This window comes from Austrofundulus limnaeus, unplaced genomic scaffold (assembly GCF_001266775.1).
Source record: "Austrofundulus limnaeus strain Quisiro unplaced genomic scaffold, Austrofundulus_limnaeus-1.0 Scaffold830, whole genome shotgun sequence".
Lineage (NCBI taxonomy): Eukaryota > Metazoa > Chordata > Actinopteri > Cyprinodontiformes > Rivulidae > Austrofundulus > Austrofundulus limnaeus.
Window position 1 is genome coordinate 49,031 of NW_013953232.1, and position 18,332 is coordinate 67,362.

Consider the following 18,332-nt stretch of genomic DNA (forward strand, 5'->3'; position numbering starts at 1 on the left):
GGTCAGTGGGTTGTGAATGGATCTATCAGTGCAACTGGAGCGGGTTCTAGCAGCGGTTCTGTTGCTGCTGTCGGTTAAAAGTCCGGCCCGTAGACTGGGAAAGGATGCTGGCGAAAGAAAAGGGAGGGATGGAAATAAATGAATGGGTGGTTTCTAACATACTGAGGTGGTGTTGATGTGTTCCGGTGTAATTGTGACAGCTTGAGAATTTAAAGTAGACAACATCCCCGGTGTCCTCAGTGGACTTGCACCATTTTATTTGCTACTGGAAGTAACGCTAGCCGCTAGCTGCTGCACCAGCCCCTACCCTGCCCTGGAGTACTGGGGGAAGAGTACAGTCGTCTAGAGATCACGGTTACTCCTTGTCAAAGTGCCTGACGACAAAAGAGACAGCACTGAATGCAAATCTCAAACAATCACGACTTGCATTTTTGTCTTGATGGAGAGCTTAATGTTCTGCATGTGCTCAATCACTATAAAGAGACAAGTTACACTGCAAATGAACACCATCTGCAACTGTGTTGCACAGGGCCGCACAAAATGCAAAGACAATACTGCACATAGTCGCACCGAACATCCTGTAAAAATTACAGTTGGCCACACAAAATTACAGCACATGATCACACAAAATTGCACATGGTTGCACAAAAACCACTGCACATGGTCCCATCAATAACAACCAACAATGCACATGGTTGCACCAAACACACTGAAAACTCTCATCACAGTGTAACCAATTTCACTAAAAACGGTCGCGCAAAATTCACTGAAACACGGAAAAGCCAAACATGCTAAATACACTGACTGCACCAAAACACAATATCATGACACATGTGTCGCATAAAACGTACAAAAGCACAGCAATGCCAAACACAACAATGAAGATGGCTGGATAAGGTTTCTAAACGAACTAACAGCAATTGTTGCAACATTTTTCCTCCCTCTGTGTGCTCAGTTGACGGCGCACTGCAGTTTGTCAGAAAAATAAGTTAAGAAAATATATTTTCTGCAGGTTCCAGCTATCAAAATTATTGCATGTTAGAGCAACAAGAACATGTTAGAAGTTAACCGCATGGTCTTAGTGTGATGCATTTGTCTGGGGAACTTAATTGGCTGCTCAAATGTTCATTTCTTGTCAGAAGCTTTAAGTAACTACTTGTTTTGAAAGCAAAGTAATTTGTGACTTTTTCCTAAGTTGGCTTCCACAGTTGAACGCAGAATGAAAATGGCCCATTCTGGCCTGGCTTAATATAAAAAAATGAATACATTAATTAGAATATCTCAAGTCACATGCACAAATATATTACCAGTTACCTGTAGTTGGGATGATGATGGCTGAGGTCAGGAACACGGCTGGGGTTGGGTTGATATAATGGCCTTAGTGCCTCAGTGTGTTTGTAATGTGTGGACATGTACAGTCTTTTATTAACTTATTACATGTCATGAACGTCATAGAGGGGAGTGGGGTGCGCCCCGCCCTCTTTTGATAATAAGAGGAGAAACACTGCTGTCACAGTGATGAGGTTTTTTTCCCCAGTTTTATCCAGATCTCGATTTTTTTAAGACAACCCAAGCCAAGTCTTGAGATCAGTGCAAATCTAAAGAATTATTTTTTGCAGTGTGCAATTTTCAGTGTAGTTTGATATGAAAATTAATTTCCTAACAAAACTCAAACTTTCACATAGTGATGTAAGTGCTTTGACACAGTCAAAGTAAGTCCTCGCAAAATATACCCTTAATTTGTGATATATTTTTAATAAAGCTTTTGACTAAACTTAGCACGAATTAATATTAGCTTATTGACAGTACATTTCAGCTTACAGTGACTACAGCAGATCTAAAAGCAATCAGAAAATAAAGCCGGAAACTAATACACCCATACTAGGGCTGTGTATTGGCAAGAATGTGGCGATACGATACATATCATGACAGAGGGGTCACGATACGATATATCCCGATATATTGCGATACTGTAAGCAAGGCGATATATTGCGATTTCTTTTGTCCAAAAAATTCTATTAAATAAAAACCTCTTACAGGGGAAAAAATGAAAAACCAAAATTCATTGTCTCAGAAATTTCTAATATTACAGAGACATACTTTTGATTCATTTAGCTGTGTTCTGCTTTGTATGTGTTTTAATTGTTTCATATTTCTTATTTCATCCATGTTTTCAATTTTTAGACTAAATTTGACAATAAATAGTTTGAAAATATATWTTTTGCAGCTTTTAGTTTTTAATATTAATTTACAATATGGTCACCCAACACTTAACAATAGCCTCTAACTCAAGAGGTAGAGGAGCCAAATGGCTGGCTCACTGCTGCCAACTAGTGGTCAGAGGCTGAACTACAACATAAAATGAACGGCTGGCAGGAAAGTTGACATTTTAAACCTTAATAAAAAATTGATACAGGGCTTTAGACTATCGATACAGTATCGGGAAATGAAATATTGCGATATTTCAGTGTATCGATATTTTTTTACACCCCTAACCCATACAATGTCTTGTAATCTCGTTGACAAATACAAAGGTTTGCTAAGATTTAAGAGTCTAAACAGAGTTTTAGTGCATTGTTTGACTGTTGTAAAATGCTAAATGTGCAGTTAGCACAGAATTATTAAACCAAACTGCTGTTAAGACTAATAAACATTATTTTGTGTAAAAAAAAAAATACACCTCATTAGTAGTTAGCCTAGCATTGAGCTAAAGCTAACACCAGTGAAGATTAATAACACCAAGCATTTTGATGCAAATAGATTTGAACATGCTTTGGATTTATTTTACAATATCAAAATGTACAATCCAATCGAAATGCATGATGTTTGTAAAACCTGCTTTACATAAATGAATTACTTTGGGAACACCTGCAGTATCTGAATGAGGTTAGTTGTTTTAAACTTGACCTATGTTTGAGTGGACCACTTGTCTGAAAACAGAAGTTGATGACATGCCGTCAGCTGTCCTGTCAACTCTGAGACAGAGGAGAATTAAAACACAACTGTAAAAACTCAGCAACAGTTCTGATAGAGATCAAGACCTTATACCTGCACTCTGAAGTCAAATAAAGTCAGTACAAACGACTCAGAGTAAAGTACAGTAGTTGTGTACTGGTGTACAGTAATACAAATATAGCTGTAAAATTTATCCTAAGTTTTTAGCCACTCCTTTTCCACATGACAGTCAGCCTTTGTTATACACTGTCAGAGTGCTCTGTTACATTTATTTAATTGAAACTGAATCAGTCGTATTTGTGCACAAATATTTAACGATATCACAAATATCAAGACAAATTAGTCCCTTAATCAAACCAAATATTTTTAGTAGAAATCACTGCTGGTTAGTGGGAGTCAGGGAGGTGCATCTCACCTGGAGTGACGCACAGCAGAGTTGAACTGTTTATTTCTAATAATTGACAAAGAATCAGTTTAACTGTTACATGTGCGTTGAGGAGTTTAACATACTGAAGTGAAAAGCTTCATGTACACATGTTCATTTCAGATAATTACTTTTTTCATAAACAATAAAAGAACAATAATCAAATTGAATAAGTTACGAAGTTTCACATTTCTACACAATGATATTTAACCATCTGTTTTATAAATGTCTGCGTGAGAGTTTATCTCTGAGTACAAAAGATACACTGAAAATTTGTCCGGCAACCACATTTTCGGAGCGTCTTACCAAACCTTTTGGATTATTTGCAATGTTTATATTTGTATCAATATCACATTGTATGAGGGGGAAATTCCTGTGTACCAGAAGCAAAGTGATAGACAACTAGGAGCACACAGGATACACACACAATACTTACAAACTTTTTATTATAGCAAAAGAATCTGAGTGTTTAAAGGCACCATCCCACAGGTTATTGCACTCCAAAGTGAAGGTCAAGGATGGGTGAGGAACCTTGATGCTAGCTCAGTTCAGACCTCCTCAGCCATCACAGCTGCTTGTCAGGACAGTTTCAGGACATCTCTGTTCTGTCGGCTGTGGATAGTGTGTCCAAAATGTCCCTTAGTCCAGCTCAATGTTTGAAGCTGGTTTAGGTCCTTGGATGGAAGAGAGCTCAGACTTCAGTTCAACTCTATAGACTGTTGAGTTGCTGCGTAAACCTGCGTGAGAAAGTTGAATGTTGTTGCTCTGGCACTTGCATGAGGTGAGAAGTGAACCCAGTCAGTTGCAGCGCAGGTTAGTCAGTGAGCCTCTGCTGACTTTTAGGCTGCGAGAGTGTTGATCGTCCAACAAGTCTCTTTCAACAAGTCTCTTTCAACAAGTCTCTTTCGATTCTGTCTGTGCTGGTGTAGAAGGAACGGTGTGACAGCTGATGTGGTTTCACCAGCATTTATAGTGACTGTCGTTTAAATCCATATACATACATTTCAAAGAACATAAGGAAAATTAAAAGTTTGACATTTCTTTTAGTCTTAATTCACTTTACAAAATCATTTTTTTTCCTGTCTCTGGGTTTCTCAGGACTTGAGCAGCCTGTGAGTTTGTTTAAAATAAAAAGTGATAAGAAGCCAAGGTTGGTGTGAACCCTCTCTTGTTCAGCATAACCAAAGTGTTGCTCTCAGTTCCTGTGTTTTATTTTCTAAAGTCCAGATGAATATCGATCTACACATCACACTTTTTTGGAGTTATAAGAGTGAAGCAGGTCAAATTAACATGCAGAAAATGCCAGGACAGGCAGAAAAACTTGGAGCGTCTGGGAACAAAGTGAGCAGAACTGCAGAAGGATAAAGTGACCAGCACCTATTGTAAAATATACTGCAGCAAAACAAGCCCAAAAATAAACTGTTGTTGACTTAAAAACAAAATACTATTTTAATTGTGTCCTGCTAAGTGATTATTTAAAATAATTTATTCCTGTTCCTCTAAGGAACAACGATAAATAGAAAATAAATTATAATAAAACACAACAGTAAAATAGAATAAATAATTGCTTTTTTATTTTATTTGTTATAAACATAATTTCTGCAGGATTTATCCCTCTTTGTTGCCTATGTGTTTGTAGACGCTTGTATTTTTTTGTTATATGTCTCTACAGAAGTGCTAATGTATTGCATGAGTATTTATAACTTTTATTATTTTTGATCTGATATAAAAACACATTTAACAACCAGGAGTGAGACAGGCAGTAACCTGCTTTTGTCTGTTGGGGGTACCTGTATGAGCCCACAGCCTTCTTCTGCTGATTTTGGACTAACTTTATGCTGCTAAAAGTGCCCTGCATCATTTGTTTTGCTCCAATTGTTAAAATGGAAGATACTCCCTATTTTTCAAGTATTACATTTTCTCAATTTCGCTTTCAAATCAAACATGAAGTGATTTGCATCAAAAATATGAAGCACTCAGACTGAATTTTTATTCCCTAGCTTTCCAGGGAGGTGATTCCAGATCAGCCGAACTCCCATACCTTAAGGTGAATGTTTTTTTGAAGTCTTAATATGTACTAACTGAGCTTTGAAATTAATACAATAAGACACATGTACGCAGACTGCTGCAGAGCTGCACTGTTTAAATGGATAATTCTTAAAGCTATGTGCTGCAATGTAAACCAAAACTAAAATGTAATAATCTGTTAAGTAAAGGCCTTCAGATATTTTTTCATTAATGACATATTTATAATGTAATGTTTTTGTCATGCATCTTTACAGTTAAGGTGTTTATGAAGCTGATTTTGTCAGACTTTGCCCATCCATATTATAAATGTCATTACACTTCTTATAAGGGATGCACCGATCCACTTAGTTTCACTTACGATCCGATATCTGAATTTTGGACATCATCTGATACCAGTACTATTCCGATACCAAAGCTGTTTTTTTTATTATTATCATTATTAATTATTTAATATTATTGGTATCATTATTGTTGATTTTATATGTAAGAACACAAGTATAAATAAGCTGTAGTTTCATGTTTAAAAATCACCTCATTGTTTTGACTCAGACACACTAAAATTGACTAAACTGAATGCTAAACGCACAAAAATACACTTTAGTTATAAAATCCAAACAGGCTAAATATCACAAATTTCACAGATCTGATTATTCACTTCCATTCTCCAGTACTTTGCGTCTTTTTCTTCCTCCTGCTTTACAGAAAAAAAACTGTTGGGTATTTATTATGTTAACTATAGTTCAAAGTCTCTGTTTTTAAATGCAAAGTCATGCTGTGATGAAAAGTTAGTTTAGCCACAGAGCTGCTCGCCTGTTAGCTGGCTGCAAACTGTGGAATGGATTTCCTGAATGGAGGGGTGGCTCATTACTTTGTCTCTCATTGAGACTCACCTCCTTTCAGGAAATTCATCCCACAGTTTGCAGCCGACCAGGAATCACTTCTGGTGTCATTTCAGCAGACAACGGCTGTGTCCAGAACGGTGGGCCGGGTCCTCCAAAGGCCGATTTCATTGGCTACATACGTCACAGCGCCGCGACGGAGGCCGTCCAAAACCGAAGACTCCTCCGATGCGGCCGACAAATGCGTCCTTCCTTTGGCCCAAATCGGAGGACTGGTCTGATGGATCCTTCCCGGCCCAGCATATCCCATAATGCATTGCTGCCCGACCGGAGATTTTTTTATGCTAGTAATGGCGGACGAAGCGAGAGAAAATAATACGTTTTAAATAAAAATATGGTGGTATAAAAATTAAAAATTTCTAGCAGTTGTTTTTAATACTTTAATCATTTGTATGTTTTTAGATTCTATTTTTGTTGGAAAAAAACCCCTGTGAAATAAACATGCACCTACGGTGGTCCTTTAGTTCTTCAAATATTACCTATAAGTTAATTTTATTGTTTTGTGATATTATTAACACTAATAAATTGATATTTTTCTAATTTCGATCTAATTTTGCTTCTGTTTAGCGTCATCATGGTTGCTAAGTGACATGACGTACGCCGGGGTATGGACGGGAGGCTAGACCGTCCAAATTCACAGACACTTTTCCAGTCTTCCCGGCCCACCTGGACTGGATAGGCTGGGTCCTTCGGAGGACCCGGCCTGCCGTTTTGGACACAGCCAACATAAAAGCAAAGAGTTGGCTAATGGATCGGAAATCTCCCCACTTGGAAATTCCAATACATTAATTATGCTGATATCAGAACTCGATGGCAATACTGGATCAGATCTGCCCCTTTACTACTTCTCACAATTACTTTGTGTTTAAAAATTAGAAAAGCATTGTGTATGTGTTCTCAAACGAAGCCAAGACAGCAATAGTCTTTTCCGAAAATTATCCTTTGGTGAGCAGCAGCGTTTTTGGGAAGCTTGTTTTAATTTTTTTTCTCTTCTTTCTTCTGCTAAATTAGAGACTGTATCAATTTCCAACTGCAGTGAGTAAACTTGTTCAACTTGGCACTATGTAAGTTTTTTAAACGTTTTATCAAATTATTTGTGTTGAAAGTGCTAGATTTTGTATTATTTTTGAGACGTCTGTATTGTTTCCGTTTGTCATTTTGAAATCCCTCCACATAGTTGACAAGGCTTCTCCTTTGCCGCCTGACTGCTCAGCTGAGAGGTGAATGTCATGCTGCCTTAAAGTGGCAGTGACGTAACTTATGAGCACACCCAAAAAATGTGGTTTATCCTACGAGGCTTGGCCTATGTGATTTATTTAAGGCACAGTTATTTGTAGCTGAAAACTTTATTACCAACGCCTTGATAATAAATAACATTGTTTTTTGTATTGATGCTGTTGTTAAAGTCACATGATATCAGAACCAATGACTGATACAAGTATCTGTATTGTTGCATCTTGTAAGAGTTCAGTCTTACACTCTTATAACAAGTTTTCAGATAATTTATTTAGCAAGGATCTCTTTTATTTTGGGTAAACATTCCTCCAGTGCAAAAATGAATGGACACAAAAAGTGACAGTCAGCTTCTTAATTGTTAACCACATACACTTTAAACAGAACACAAATGTCCGCTTAGATGTTAAATATCAGACATTTGAGGCAAATAACTTAGGTTGGCAAGGAAGGGTTTAAGAGAAAGGGAGGAAAGTAAGATCTCACATTATTAAACTTGGACATATTTATGAAACATAACAAAACAGTTAGATTGCTAGTTGGAAAACAATGAAAGAATAAAATAAATAAAACACTTAATCCACCCTGAAGATGAAAAACTATAATTTAAACCCAGGGTAATATTTTAAGGTAAATATTAACTCAAAAACAAACTAGGAACATAATAAAATATCCCTGAAAGACGTGAGATACAAATGAGTACTGGCAATTGTTTGCTTACGTTCCTTCTCATTCTAGATTAGTTGGTCTACACAGCATGATCTGATGTCAGTTACTGTTCATTAGATTGATTGACTGGCCAGGTTATGTCACACAGATTAGATTAACTTCAAGTTAAATATTGGTAGCAACTGTAAACTTTTTTTGTTGTTGTTCTTCCACATGGAGTTAAACTAAACAAGAGGAAACTAACGTTAGCCACAGTTAGCTTATTATTCTCTGTCGTCGTGCTCTCTTGTCTTTAGCGTCGTATTGCTTGGTACAGCCTTCAGTACTTTTCCCTCCAGCTTGGTGTAGTCAATTATTATCGTTGTGTCACAAATAAAACAAAATAAGAGTCACGTGTTTGCGGTCCCGCCCACATCGAGACGGCTTCCTGCTCAGTTTAACAGGGCCGGGGAAGAGTAGCAGCTCCATCTGCTGGATGAAGGCAAAACTACACTGAAATAGGGTTTAAACTGATGTTTTCAATTAATCGAATGGAAGAAATTTTAAGCGAATAAACCATTATTCGACAGTTAATTGTAAGTCGATTAATTGTTAGCATCCCTAATTCACACACTGCTTTTCAGCATCATGCCTCCAAATACATTCCTAGCTGTTTGTGGTGTTAAAGTTTGGTGTTCAACTCTAGTTTTTGGACCTTTACACATTCCTAATCAAAATTTTAAGACCAGCCAATTTCCGTTTAATACTTGTTCGCAATAAAATGCTTACTCCGATGGTTTTTTTTTATTTTTATTTTATCTTATTGCATTTTCTTCTTCAAAATGAAAAACATTTCAAACCTCTACAATTTCATTTTTCAACTGGTTTTAAAATTTAGATCAGGAGTGTGTACGTGTGTAGAACCCAGCGATTACACACTACACAACCACAAACTTTCTCACAATCTTTTCTATTCCTAACGGCTAACTAGTTAGAAAATTAAGTCTTGAAAGCTCTCTAAAAGTTTGTTTGATGTATTCTTTTTAAACAAAATACACAATTTTATTGGAAAATGTGATTTACGTCCAATTGACAGGTGTAGATGTGATTTATAATTGTGAAGCAATAATGAGCCCTGCATATTATTAGCATCTACTGTGCTTTCCAGACAGTCACTTCAGAGTATGAGTTGCAACAGTCAAAAAAATGTGAACAGTTCTTGTGGCGAGAAGGGACAGGCACTATTGACATTCTCTTCTTGATTTGGTTATTCAGAACAGATTATACATATGGAATTAATAGATAAAATCACATAGGCATCACAACATTAAAGTCTTGAGAAATATTTTTTGGGGGAAAAAAACTAAAATTTGTTACTACCAGCAAAAGTTCAGTAGAGAATCTCAAGAAGTTATGAAATACACAATATGAACAATTTATCAATTTTAACCACAGTGAGGTATTTCTAAAATGACTCAAAATACATGATTTGTTATAGTAGTACGTACTTTAAATGTAATTTTTCTCTGGGCTCAGAAATAATGTATTATTGTATTGAGTGCATCCAAGGATGTATTGCATCATCAAATATTTGAACAAGCACAGAAGGCAACTTTTTTTTTAATCAAGTCCTATCAGTCAGATGGTTTTATGTTTTTAGTATTTTACATACTGCATTTTGTTTTTTAAAAAGTACACATTTTTAGTCTAACGTGACCTGGTATAATTTCTGATATATAAATCAGTCATCTCTTAAGCTCTGAAATCATAAACCACATAACAAGCAGTGGTGTAGATCAGGATATAAATAAAGGTTAATAAATAAATAAAATAGTAAAGGTAGACAGATTATACCAACTATGTTTTTCTGTGTCCACAGAGCACACTCACTTTTAAATGCCCTCTGATATGGATCATCACATTGAGCAGATTCGTGCAAGTCGTTTCCTTTCTTTGGGTAGACAATATGACATTTTCCTTCAACCTTGTTTTCATTGGTTTGGTTGGTTGAATTGGAGTTGCTAATGTTAGTCCTTATTCCCTGATACAGAGCAAAAGCAGAATGTGACAGTTTACCATCATTAAAAGTGAGAAAAGATCAGATTTAGCTCTTTGTTTTACTGAAGTCCCAATTTTCTGCTGAAGTAGAGTCAGACAGAAAATGTTATGTGTATATCACTTTGATCCAATGTTTGCAAAGACAGTCTATCAGATGACCCAGTAACAAACTTTTATTGTGAAACTTATAAAGCACAGACACAAATCAGGTGGTGGGCAATGGAAAAGAAAGTGAGAAGCAGCAAGGAGAGTAGAGTCGGCAAAATAGCCACTACGTGTGCGAGTTTTTATCCCCTAAAATATGATTGACAAATTATAAAATAGAATTTTTTATGAGAAAATATGTATAAAAATTACCCTTTAAAGTGTTGAATACCTATATTATACCTGATTAGAATCATTTAACAGTAGAAGAAACAATAATTTAATACTTGGATCTGAACTAATTTAAAAGTGAGTTGATTAAAGAAAAAAATTGTAACAAATTCTGTTAGTTGTACTCTTTCCAAATACTCTTCTTCAATCCTGAAAAAAGTGGAGTGAAACTCAACAGACATGCACTTGTCACTTGTTAACTGAAGGACAGCTAAACCTTCGTCCCAACTTCTTCTGAGGAAGCTGAAAAAATAAACTCCTGGAACTTCTGGCAATGTTTAGGTGAAGTACTGGCTTTAAGTCAAAGTAAGGAAGCTGCTTCGTTCAGCTGGTAGCTGTGCTAGCTCAGAGATTCAAACCTGCGCTCTGTGGTGTTGAGTTTAAACTCTTTTGTAAGTTAAGACTAGGCTTTTATATCTTAATAAGACACTTTGGCAAAAATACTCAGACATCAATGCCTTACACTCTTGGTTAACTCTGCAGCCACTGGTAACTATTTAAGCTAAAACTGCGTCAAACCAGGGGTGACACTCATTTTTACCAAAGGCCACGTGAGCATTATGGTGGCCCTGAAAGGGTCAGTTGTAATTAACATCAACATTTTGTTTAATTTGGCCAAAAAAAGTCGCATTCCTCGTTTCATTGCCACAGCTGAAAACCACAAAAAAAACTGGGCTCTTTGTGGTTTAATGTACAGAAACAGCATTTTATCATGTTTTCTTATAAACACCGAAAAAATACCAAGTGTATGACTGACTAAATGTGAATTAATAATACAGAAATATTAAAAGTAAGAGTTTTACTCACTATTTAGTTGTGGTAATTAGTTGCTGTCTTGAATTATGAAATCTCCCAATTTCTGAAGGAATTCCCACTGAATACAACTGGGCCGCAGCAAAAATGTGGCGAAATGGAGATTTTGCACTGCCAATTTTGCCGGCTAGCTTTTGAACCCTGTTCACCTCCAAATACTGGTGGGTTGCTGTCAATTCACAGGTAAAATCAAAATGTAATATGGGAGATTTAATTTATGGTCAATGCTAATCTTAAAGCAGCAATCGCTTCTATTAAGACAATACATCTTTGAAGCCCTTGTGAGCCACATAAAATGCCGTGGCGGGCCACGTTTGGCCCGTGGGCCCTGAGTTTGACACATGCTGTAACCTGATGTGATCATAAAAAGAAATCATCAATAACTTCTGAACTCAGTCTGAAAACATGTCAATCTATAAGTGGATCTGGTCTAATAAAAACTGATTTAAAATAACACTAAATAAAATCAAATTATTATTATTATTTTGTAAACTATATTTCAGTCTATTTAAATCTTGCTATATGTATACATTAGCTGATTATTCACTCTATGGCAGGTGTTTAAAGTTGTATTTTAAGTGATGTAGAGAAACAATGTCCCTGAAAATTACCAGTCTTTAATGTTTTGTCACGTCCTGTATTCCTCCTTCTTGATGATGAATGTAAAACAGAACTCCTGCCTCAGATATCCTTTTGTATCTATCCTGACTTGTACTTTTAAATCATCTTTTCTCTGAGTTAAAATAAAACAGACACTTGAAGAGGGCAAACATTTATGCAATCGCTTACGTTACATGACATATTTTTCTTTAACCCAATTATTGTGTAGTAATTTGGGGGCTAGGGTAGCTTGGTGGTCAGTGTTGTAGTACTGAAGCTGCAGGTTTGAGCCCAGTTTGTCTCAGAAAGGACATCCGGAATAAAAAAAATTGATAAATCTTTTATGCTGTAGAGACCCTTGCAGAAGGGAGCAGCTGAAAGAAAAGCAATAGCCCCCTCTGTAGAAAACTGATTTCACTTTGACGTGGAAGTGTTTTTTTTAAATTAAAAAAGGACAATTTATATTGTCCATGATTAATTTATGACAGCTGAAAAAAAGCAGAAAACATCCAAGGTGATGAAAACTTTTTAAATTATATATATATAATATTCTTTTGCCGTCATTTGTTGGTTTTGGTTTGGCTCTATGGCACCACCAAGTGCTTGGAAAGAGAAGGTTATCTTAGTGTGAAGTGCTCCTCCACTTCTTGCTGAAAGCACCCTGCAGTAACTGTATGGTTATTCTGTTCTTCTATCTTAACTCTGCATCATGTTTACCTAGCAACAAGCATCACCCATGGCTGGCCATTCTATTGGTCAAATGAAAATGCACTAGAGACCAATGGCAGGGCTGTTGCCATGGTACAGTGTGTAGTTGCTGGGTGGAATATTGCTGCAAGGCACGTGAATCTCAGAGTGTGCTTGCCTTTTCTGCTGTAATCTTAACTGTCTGGCCCCAAGTACAGCTCAACATCATTTACTGGAAGCAAGGCGCTAAGTTTATGAATGGAAATGGAATAAATACAAAGCTTGTTTTCCTATATTCACCTAATGAACAATATATTTGAACCTTTTCAAAAGAGGGAAAACACCTAAATAGAGCACAGCAACAAAACAGATGTCCCTAATTTCATGATATTTTGTATTTATTATTAAATATAGTTAAATCAGTATTAAAAATAAAAGTATTAAAATCATTTTAAACTGAACCGGTTTACAGGGCTGCTATAGCTTGGTTTTAAAAGAAAAAAACACAAGAACAACACAGAGGCTCTTTTAAAGACAAACAGATGATTTATGTTGGCAGTTTACACACAACAGCTTTGATGACAAAAAGGGCTTTATTTCCTGCAACAAATGTTACTAAACAGATCCTTCTTTGGCTAGTATTTTAAATTATGTAAATACTGTTATTTCTATTTCAAGGAAACATTACATGTCAGTCATAGTTAATGGTAAAAGTCAGACACAGCGCTTTAGTAGATTTTTTTTATCCTAAGAGGCTTTTTGTTAACCGTTACTGTAAGTGGTCAGGATGGACTTGTGACCTGTCCAGGGTGTAACCCGCCTCTCTCACAGCTGAAAGCTGCAGATTGGCACCAGCTCCCTGCCTCCTCACAGAAAAAAAGCAGGTAAATGGATGGATGTTACTGTAATTATTACATAGCAAATAAAACCTAGAGAGTTCTGTTGGACTGTGTTTTTTGTAACTTTCATCAGAAACACAAGTTTGTAACTAGGGGCGTAAGAAAATATCGATACACTGAAATATCGCGATATTTCATTTCCCGATACTGTATCGATATTCTAAAGCCCTGTATCGATTTTTTTATTAAGGTTTAAAATGTCAACCTTCTTGCCAACCATTAATTTTTATGTTGTAGTTCAGCCTCTGGCCACTAGTTGGCAGCAGTGAGCCAGCCATTTGGCTCCTCTACCTCTTTAGTGCTGGAGAATAAGGGTAGCATTAGCATTGTAAGTAAACATTAGCTTTTCTTTTTTTTTTTCCAGTAAGAGGTTTTTATTTAATAGAATTTTTGGACAAAAAAATCGCAATATATTGCCTTGCTTACAGTATCGCAATATATCGAGATATATCGTATCGTGACCCCTCTGTTATGATATGTATCGTATCGCCAAATTCTTGCCAATACACAGCCCTATTTGTAACTGTTCAACTAAACGTAAGGTTTGAGGAAAGTCATTGCAAACATGCACACAGTAGGCCACTGATTGTCTTTGTCTATTTCACCTTAAATACTGACAGTAACACATTTATTATGATTCTAATGGAGCAACAAAGACAAAACCAATTTTATGATTCGTTTTTGATCTTCTGAATCACACATGTTATTGTATTTTATTGTTTGATCCAACAAAATAGATATGCTAATGATTTTACCACACAGAAAATACAAAGGCCCCTATTTCTTTGTTAGAAACATACATTACAATAAATAAAAGTTTTATTTATACCTCCTGTATTTCTTTTCTTGTATGAACAGAGACCTCTTTGAATACAATTATTGTGACATTTGTACATTTTAAAACTCACTTTCTTTATCCAGTTGAGCCGTTTCTTACCTACAAACCAACTTTCTTTAAGGTTCTTCGATAGTACCTGACAGCAGCCTTTGTAGAAGTATTTGATGTTGTAACTTGAAGTAATGTATTTGTTTTCCTCTGATCTTTCACCAAGTATACATCTGTGTCATAAGCATATACTTGCTCTGTCCTGTTACTTTATTCATTTATTGTCAGTGAACTTTAGTCTTAGTGGGTTTGTCAGGATGTGAGAGTAACTCTTTGGGTGAAAGGGTGACGTGTGTATGGGTGAGTTTGTCTGTGTGAGAGGGTGAGTTTTCCCAAAAGGATCACTCCGTTTGGGACACAGCCTGGCTGTTACCAGGTAGCATTGTGCCAGATTTAGACTGAAAGTGCTGCTGCTGGATCATAAGGAGAAGATCTTAGCTGTACAGAGTCTCTCAGGACCACATTTCTATCCCCACCACCTCTTCTGTCTCTGAGTCCACTGCCTCTGTCCCCCCCACCACCACCACCACCACCCTTTTCTTGCTCCGAGTCCTTTCAGATTCTACCTGACATCTTCACACAGTTTCTACCTCAGTCCGAACAGCGCTGTTAGACAAGAAAGCCCCTCCCACAGACCGGCTCATTAGCCAATCACAGCCAGGGGTGGGACTTCCTGCAGACAATAGGATTGCAGCTGCCTCAGAGTCGGGTAGCAACAGGGCCATCAGAGGGTGTGTGGTGATAGAAGGTGGGTGCTGCGTCTAACTAAGGAACATGTGAAACTTTGTGTTATACCCATAATAAATTGTGATTTTTGAGTTGTTCTAAAACGTGTTTTGATTCGATTATTAGAAAAATAGCCATGTCAGTGACAAATATAACTCTTTTCCCATCAAAACATGTGTTACAGTTAAATCTACCTCCGTTTTTGTTGTTTAACTTCAGACTCGTTTTTATGTCACCTGAGTTAAATATACTTTAATCAGAGGTGTAGTGAAATTCTTAAAAGTGTGAGGAAAATGTCCATGTTTGCATGGATATAAAGTCCTAGTATATATATCCTTCTGTTACTATAAATGGACAGGACGGGAGAGGTTAGCTTGGATCGGGCTAATGTGACCGGAGGGAGGGGGACCCTACCAGCGGACTCGCTTCGGTTTTTCAAACACGTTTTTATAATTTCAGCGCATCATCCCTTTTGCAGTGTGCGTGGCATTTCACGTAAAAAACCGAGCTTTTCTCGTGTTTCACTCTGTGTCCATGCTGTGTGTGTTTGCATGAGACGGAGCAGCCCCCCTCCCCCGTGCCGCCTGCAATGGTACATTCCTGACAGAGCGGGCGGGAAGGGGAGCCGGACGGCAGAGAAGCACAGGTTCGGTCCACCGCGGAGTATGGAGTGGGAAACGGGCGACAACCATGATTTAGAACCACCCAAGTGATAGTTTCCACCTCCGGGGGTTAACATGGTCAGCCCTGGTTTGGAGAAAGTCCGATACCGGAGCAGATAAAGTGTGAGGAAGACAGCGGAGGCTGACGGAAGGACAAACCCGTCGCGCTGCAACCAAAGGCGGGGAGCAAAGCTCGGGAACTCTGGATTCTGCTTTTCTTTTTTTTCTTGTTTACTTTGACGCGGATCTCAAAACTTGGCTGTACATTTGAAATCAGACATTTTTTTTCTTTTGGATTGCGTTTTGTTTAAGCGAACAGAAGTAAACAGCGTCTCCACGGATTGGATTTAAACTCGTGTCCCGGTCTCTTCCTGGATCCAGAGCGTTGGAGCACAGTGTTTGGGTCCGTGGGTCGGAGGAGCCGATACACGGCAGCTTCGAGTAGCGTTGGTTCGGTTTGTTTACATCTGTTTGTTGGGACCTCTCGGAGTTAGGGTCAGAGGCTCAGAGCAGGTGAACAGGACAAAGGTTCTGCCGGACCGTCTCAGTCCGACAGGATTCATTTAAGTGATAACTGTACACCACCAACCCCCACCCCGAAAAGACCACTGCCATTGGATCTATTTTTAGTGTTTGGGATGGGGTAAAACAGGCAGCAGGAAACCTGACTCTCCTTCACCTTTTTTTTTATTTCCTCTTTACAAGCTGTTGCACTTTTTTCCTGTCATGGATCGGCAGAAACCTGATGTTTTACAACTAGGCCAGAAAAAGGCAAACATTTTATCAACATATTAAGTTCTTTGTGGAAACTAAACTGACCATGTAGCCTTAATAATTTGGGATAACTAGAGGTTCTATATTTCACTGCACACAAAATACCTGCTCTAGATAAGGGAATGAAGCTGGATAATTAATTACCTGTGTGCTTTTAGATTTTTTTTTTCAGAAGAACACAGAGTGTTTGACTTTATTCCTTATTTTTGCAAGCTCTTATTTACACAACACACAACAAAGTTCGTTTGACTACCTGAAAGATACGTCACCAGCAAAACATCCAGCCCACACAAGATGCATGAAACTGTCAAACCCCATTCAGTAAAACTCTAAGCTAAATAATTTGCCTTCTTTTAGTCCCCATATCTACAGAGAAATAGAATATATATGTATAGCAAGAGATCTATATAGTGTAATTCCACAGAAGACAAGAGATGATATTTATTATATTTTTTACTTCAGAGAGACAAGCTGCCTGCATACCTGTTTGTTGCCTTAAAGTCTGTAAAATATAAGTAAACAAACCAAGCAGGAGAAGAAGGTGCCTTTTTAATTGGTTGGTCAGCTTCCTACCATTTCAAGCTTCATACATTTGTTGGATGTAAAGTGCTGAAGTTAACTCTGGGATTGATAACATTTACTTAAGTGCTCCACCCCTTCCAAAACCTGTTAAAGCACAGACTGTGTTTTCCTGCCGGACTGAACTTTGACTAAACCTTCCTATGGTTGTCACATCATCATCTGTGGAGGACAAGACTGGATCCTCCTGCAGGATGGTCCAGTCCGAGCCTTGGATCGCCTCATCACTGCTTCATAGGAACAACAAGAGTTAGTACTCACAAATAACACACACTGACAAAAAACCAAAAACACCACGTGTGCTGAACTTATGTCATTGTTTTTTACTGTGGTCTTGTTGAAACTGGTTTGTGTAGAACCTACCTTGGGGTTAATATGTTAAAGTGGTAGTTTGTATTCAGTTAGTGTGGTGACAAAATGTATAAGTTAGTGACATTAGTTTTTGTTAGTGTGGTTAGCATGGTAAAGTTGTAGTTTGTAATTAATGTCGTGCTAATGGGATTGACAGGTTGGTAGGGTTAATATGTTATTTTTTACATGATGGTATAAGGTGAAGAACTTCTGTAATGTTTGATTAGAAAATGGTAAAAAATTGCAAAACCAGACAGTTTGGTTACATGATGGATAAAGTTCCATTAAATTCACCATTTGGGTAATAAGTGACATTAACGGCACCTGAATCAGCCAGTTTGATTGCATGATGGTGAACTCCGCAGAATTACTCCACTGTTTGGGTAAATGATGACAACAGATATAGGTCAACCTTCTTTTAGTTTGGTTCGATGATACTTAGAAGCTCGGAACAACCTCCACATCTGCAATAAAACAATTTTGAAGAATCTTAAACATATCCTTGGTTCTGCTGGCTTGTCGAGGACCTTGTTTAACTTTTGTGAATGTCTGCTTAAAACACATGTAGTGTCTTCCTTTTTCATCAGTAATAGTTTTTTCCTCGCTGTAACGACGCAGGGTGGTTACAGGGGGATCCACTGTTTTTAGAGAATGTTGAGAGTTGTGTTTTTCAACCTGTGCTGTGTGTGTGTGTGTGTGTGTGTGTGTGTGTGTGTGTGTGTGTGTGTGTGTGTG

The 18,332-nt window shown here is 37.5% G+C and overlaps 1 protein-coding gene across 2 annotated transcripts in view; it reads left to right on the top strand.

Annotated features, from left to right (window-relative positions):
• dyrk1b (dual-specificity tyrosine-(Y)-phosphorylation regulated kinase 1B) overlaps positions 1–18,332 on the top strand; it is a 64,790-nt gene that overhangs the window by 1,113 nt on the left and 45,345 nt on the right. Inside the window, exon 1 of one of the 2 annotated variants that reach the window (XM_014028917.1) lies at positions 15,828–17,495. The exons of the other annotated variant lie outside the window; for it this stretch is intronic. Within the exon in view, the coding sequence (XP_013884371.1) occupies positions 17,390–17,495 (106 nt within the window). The 5' untranslated portion in view covers positions 15,828–17,389. Of the gene's footprint in view, positions 1–15,827; positions 17,496–18,332 lie in introns of those variants that run through there. 2 annotated transcript variants of the gene reach the window in all.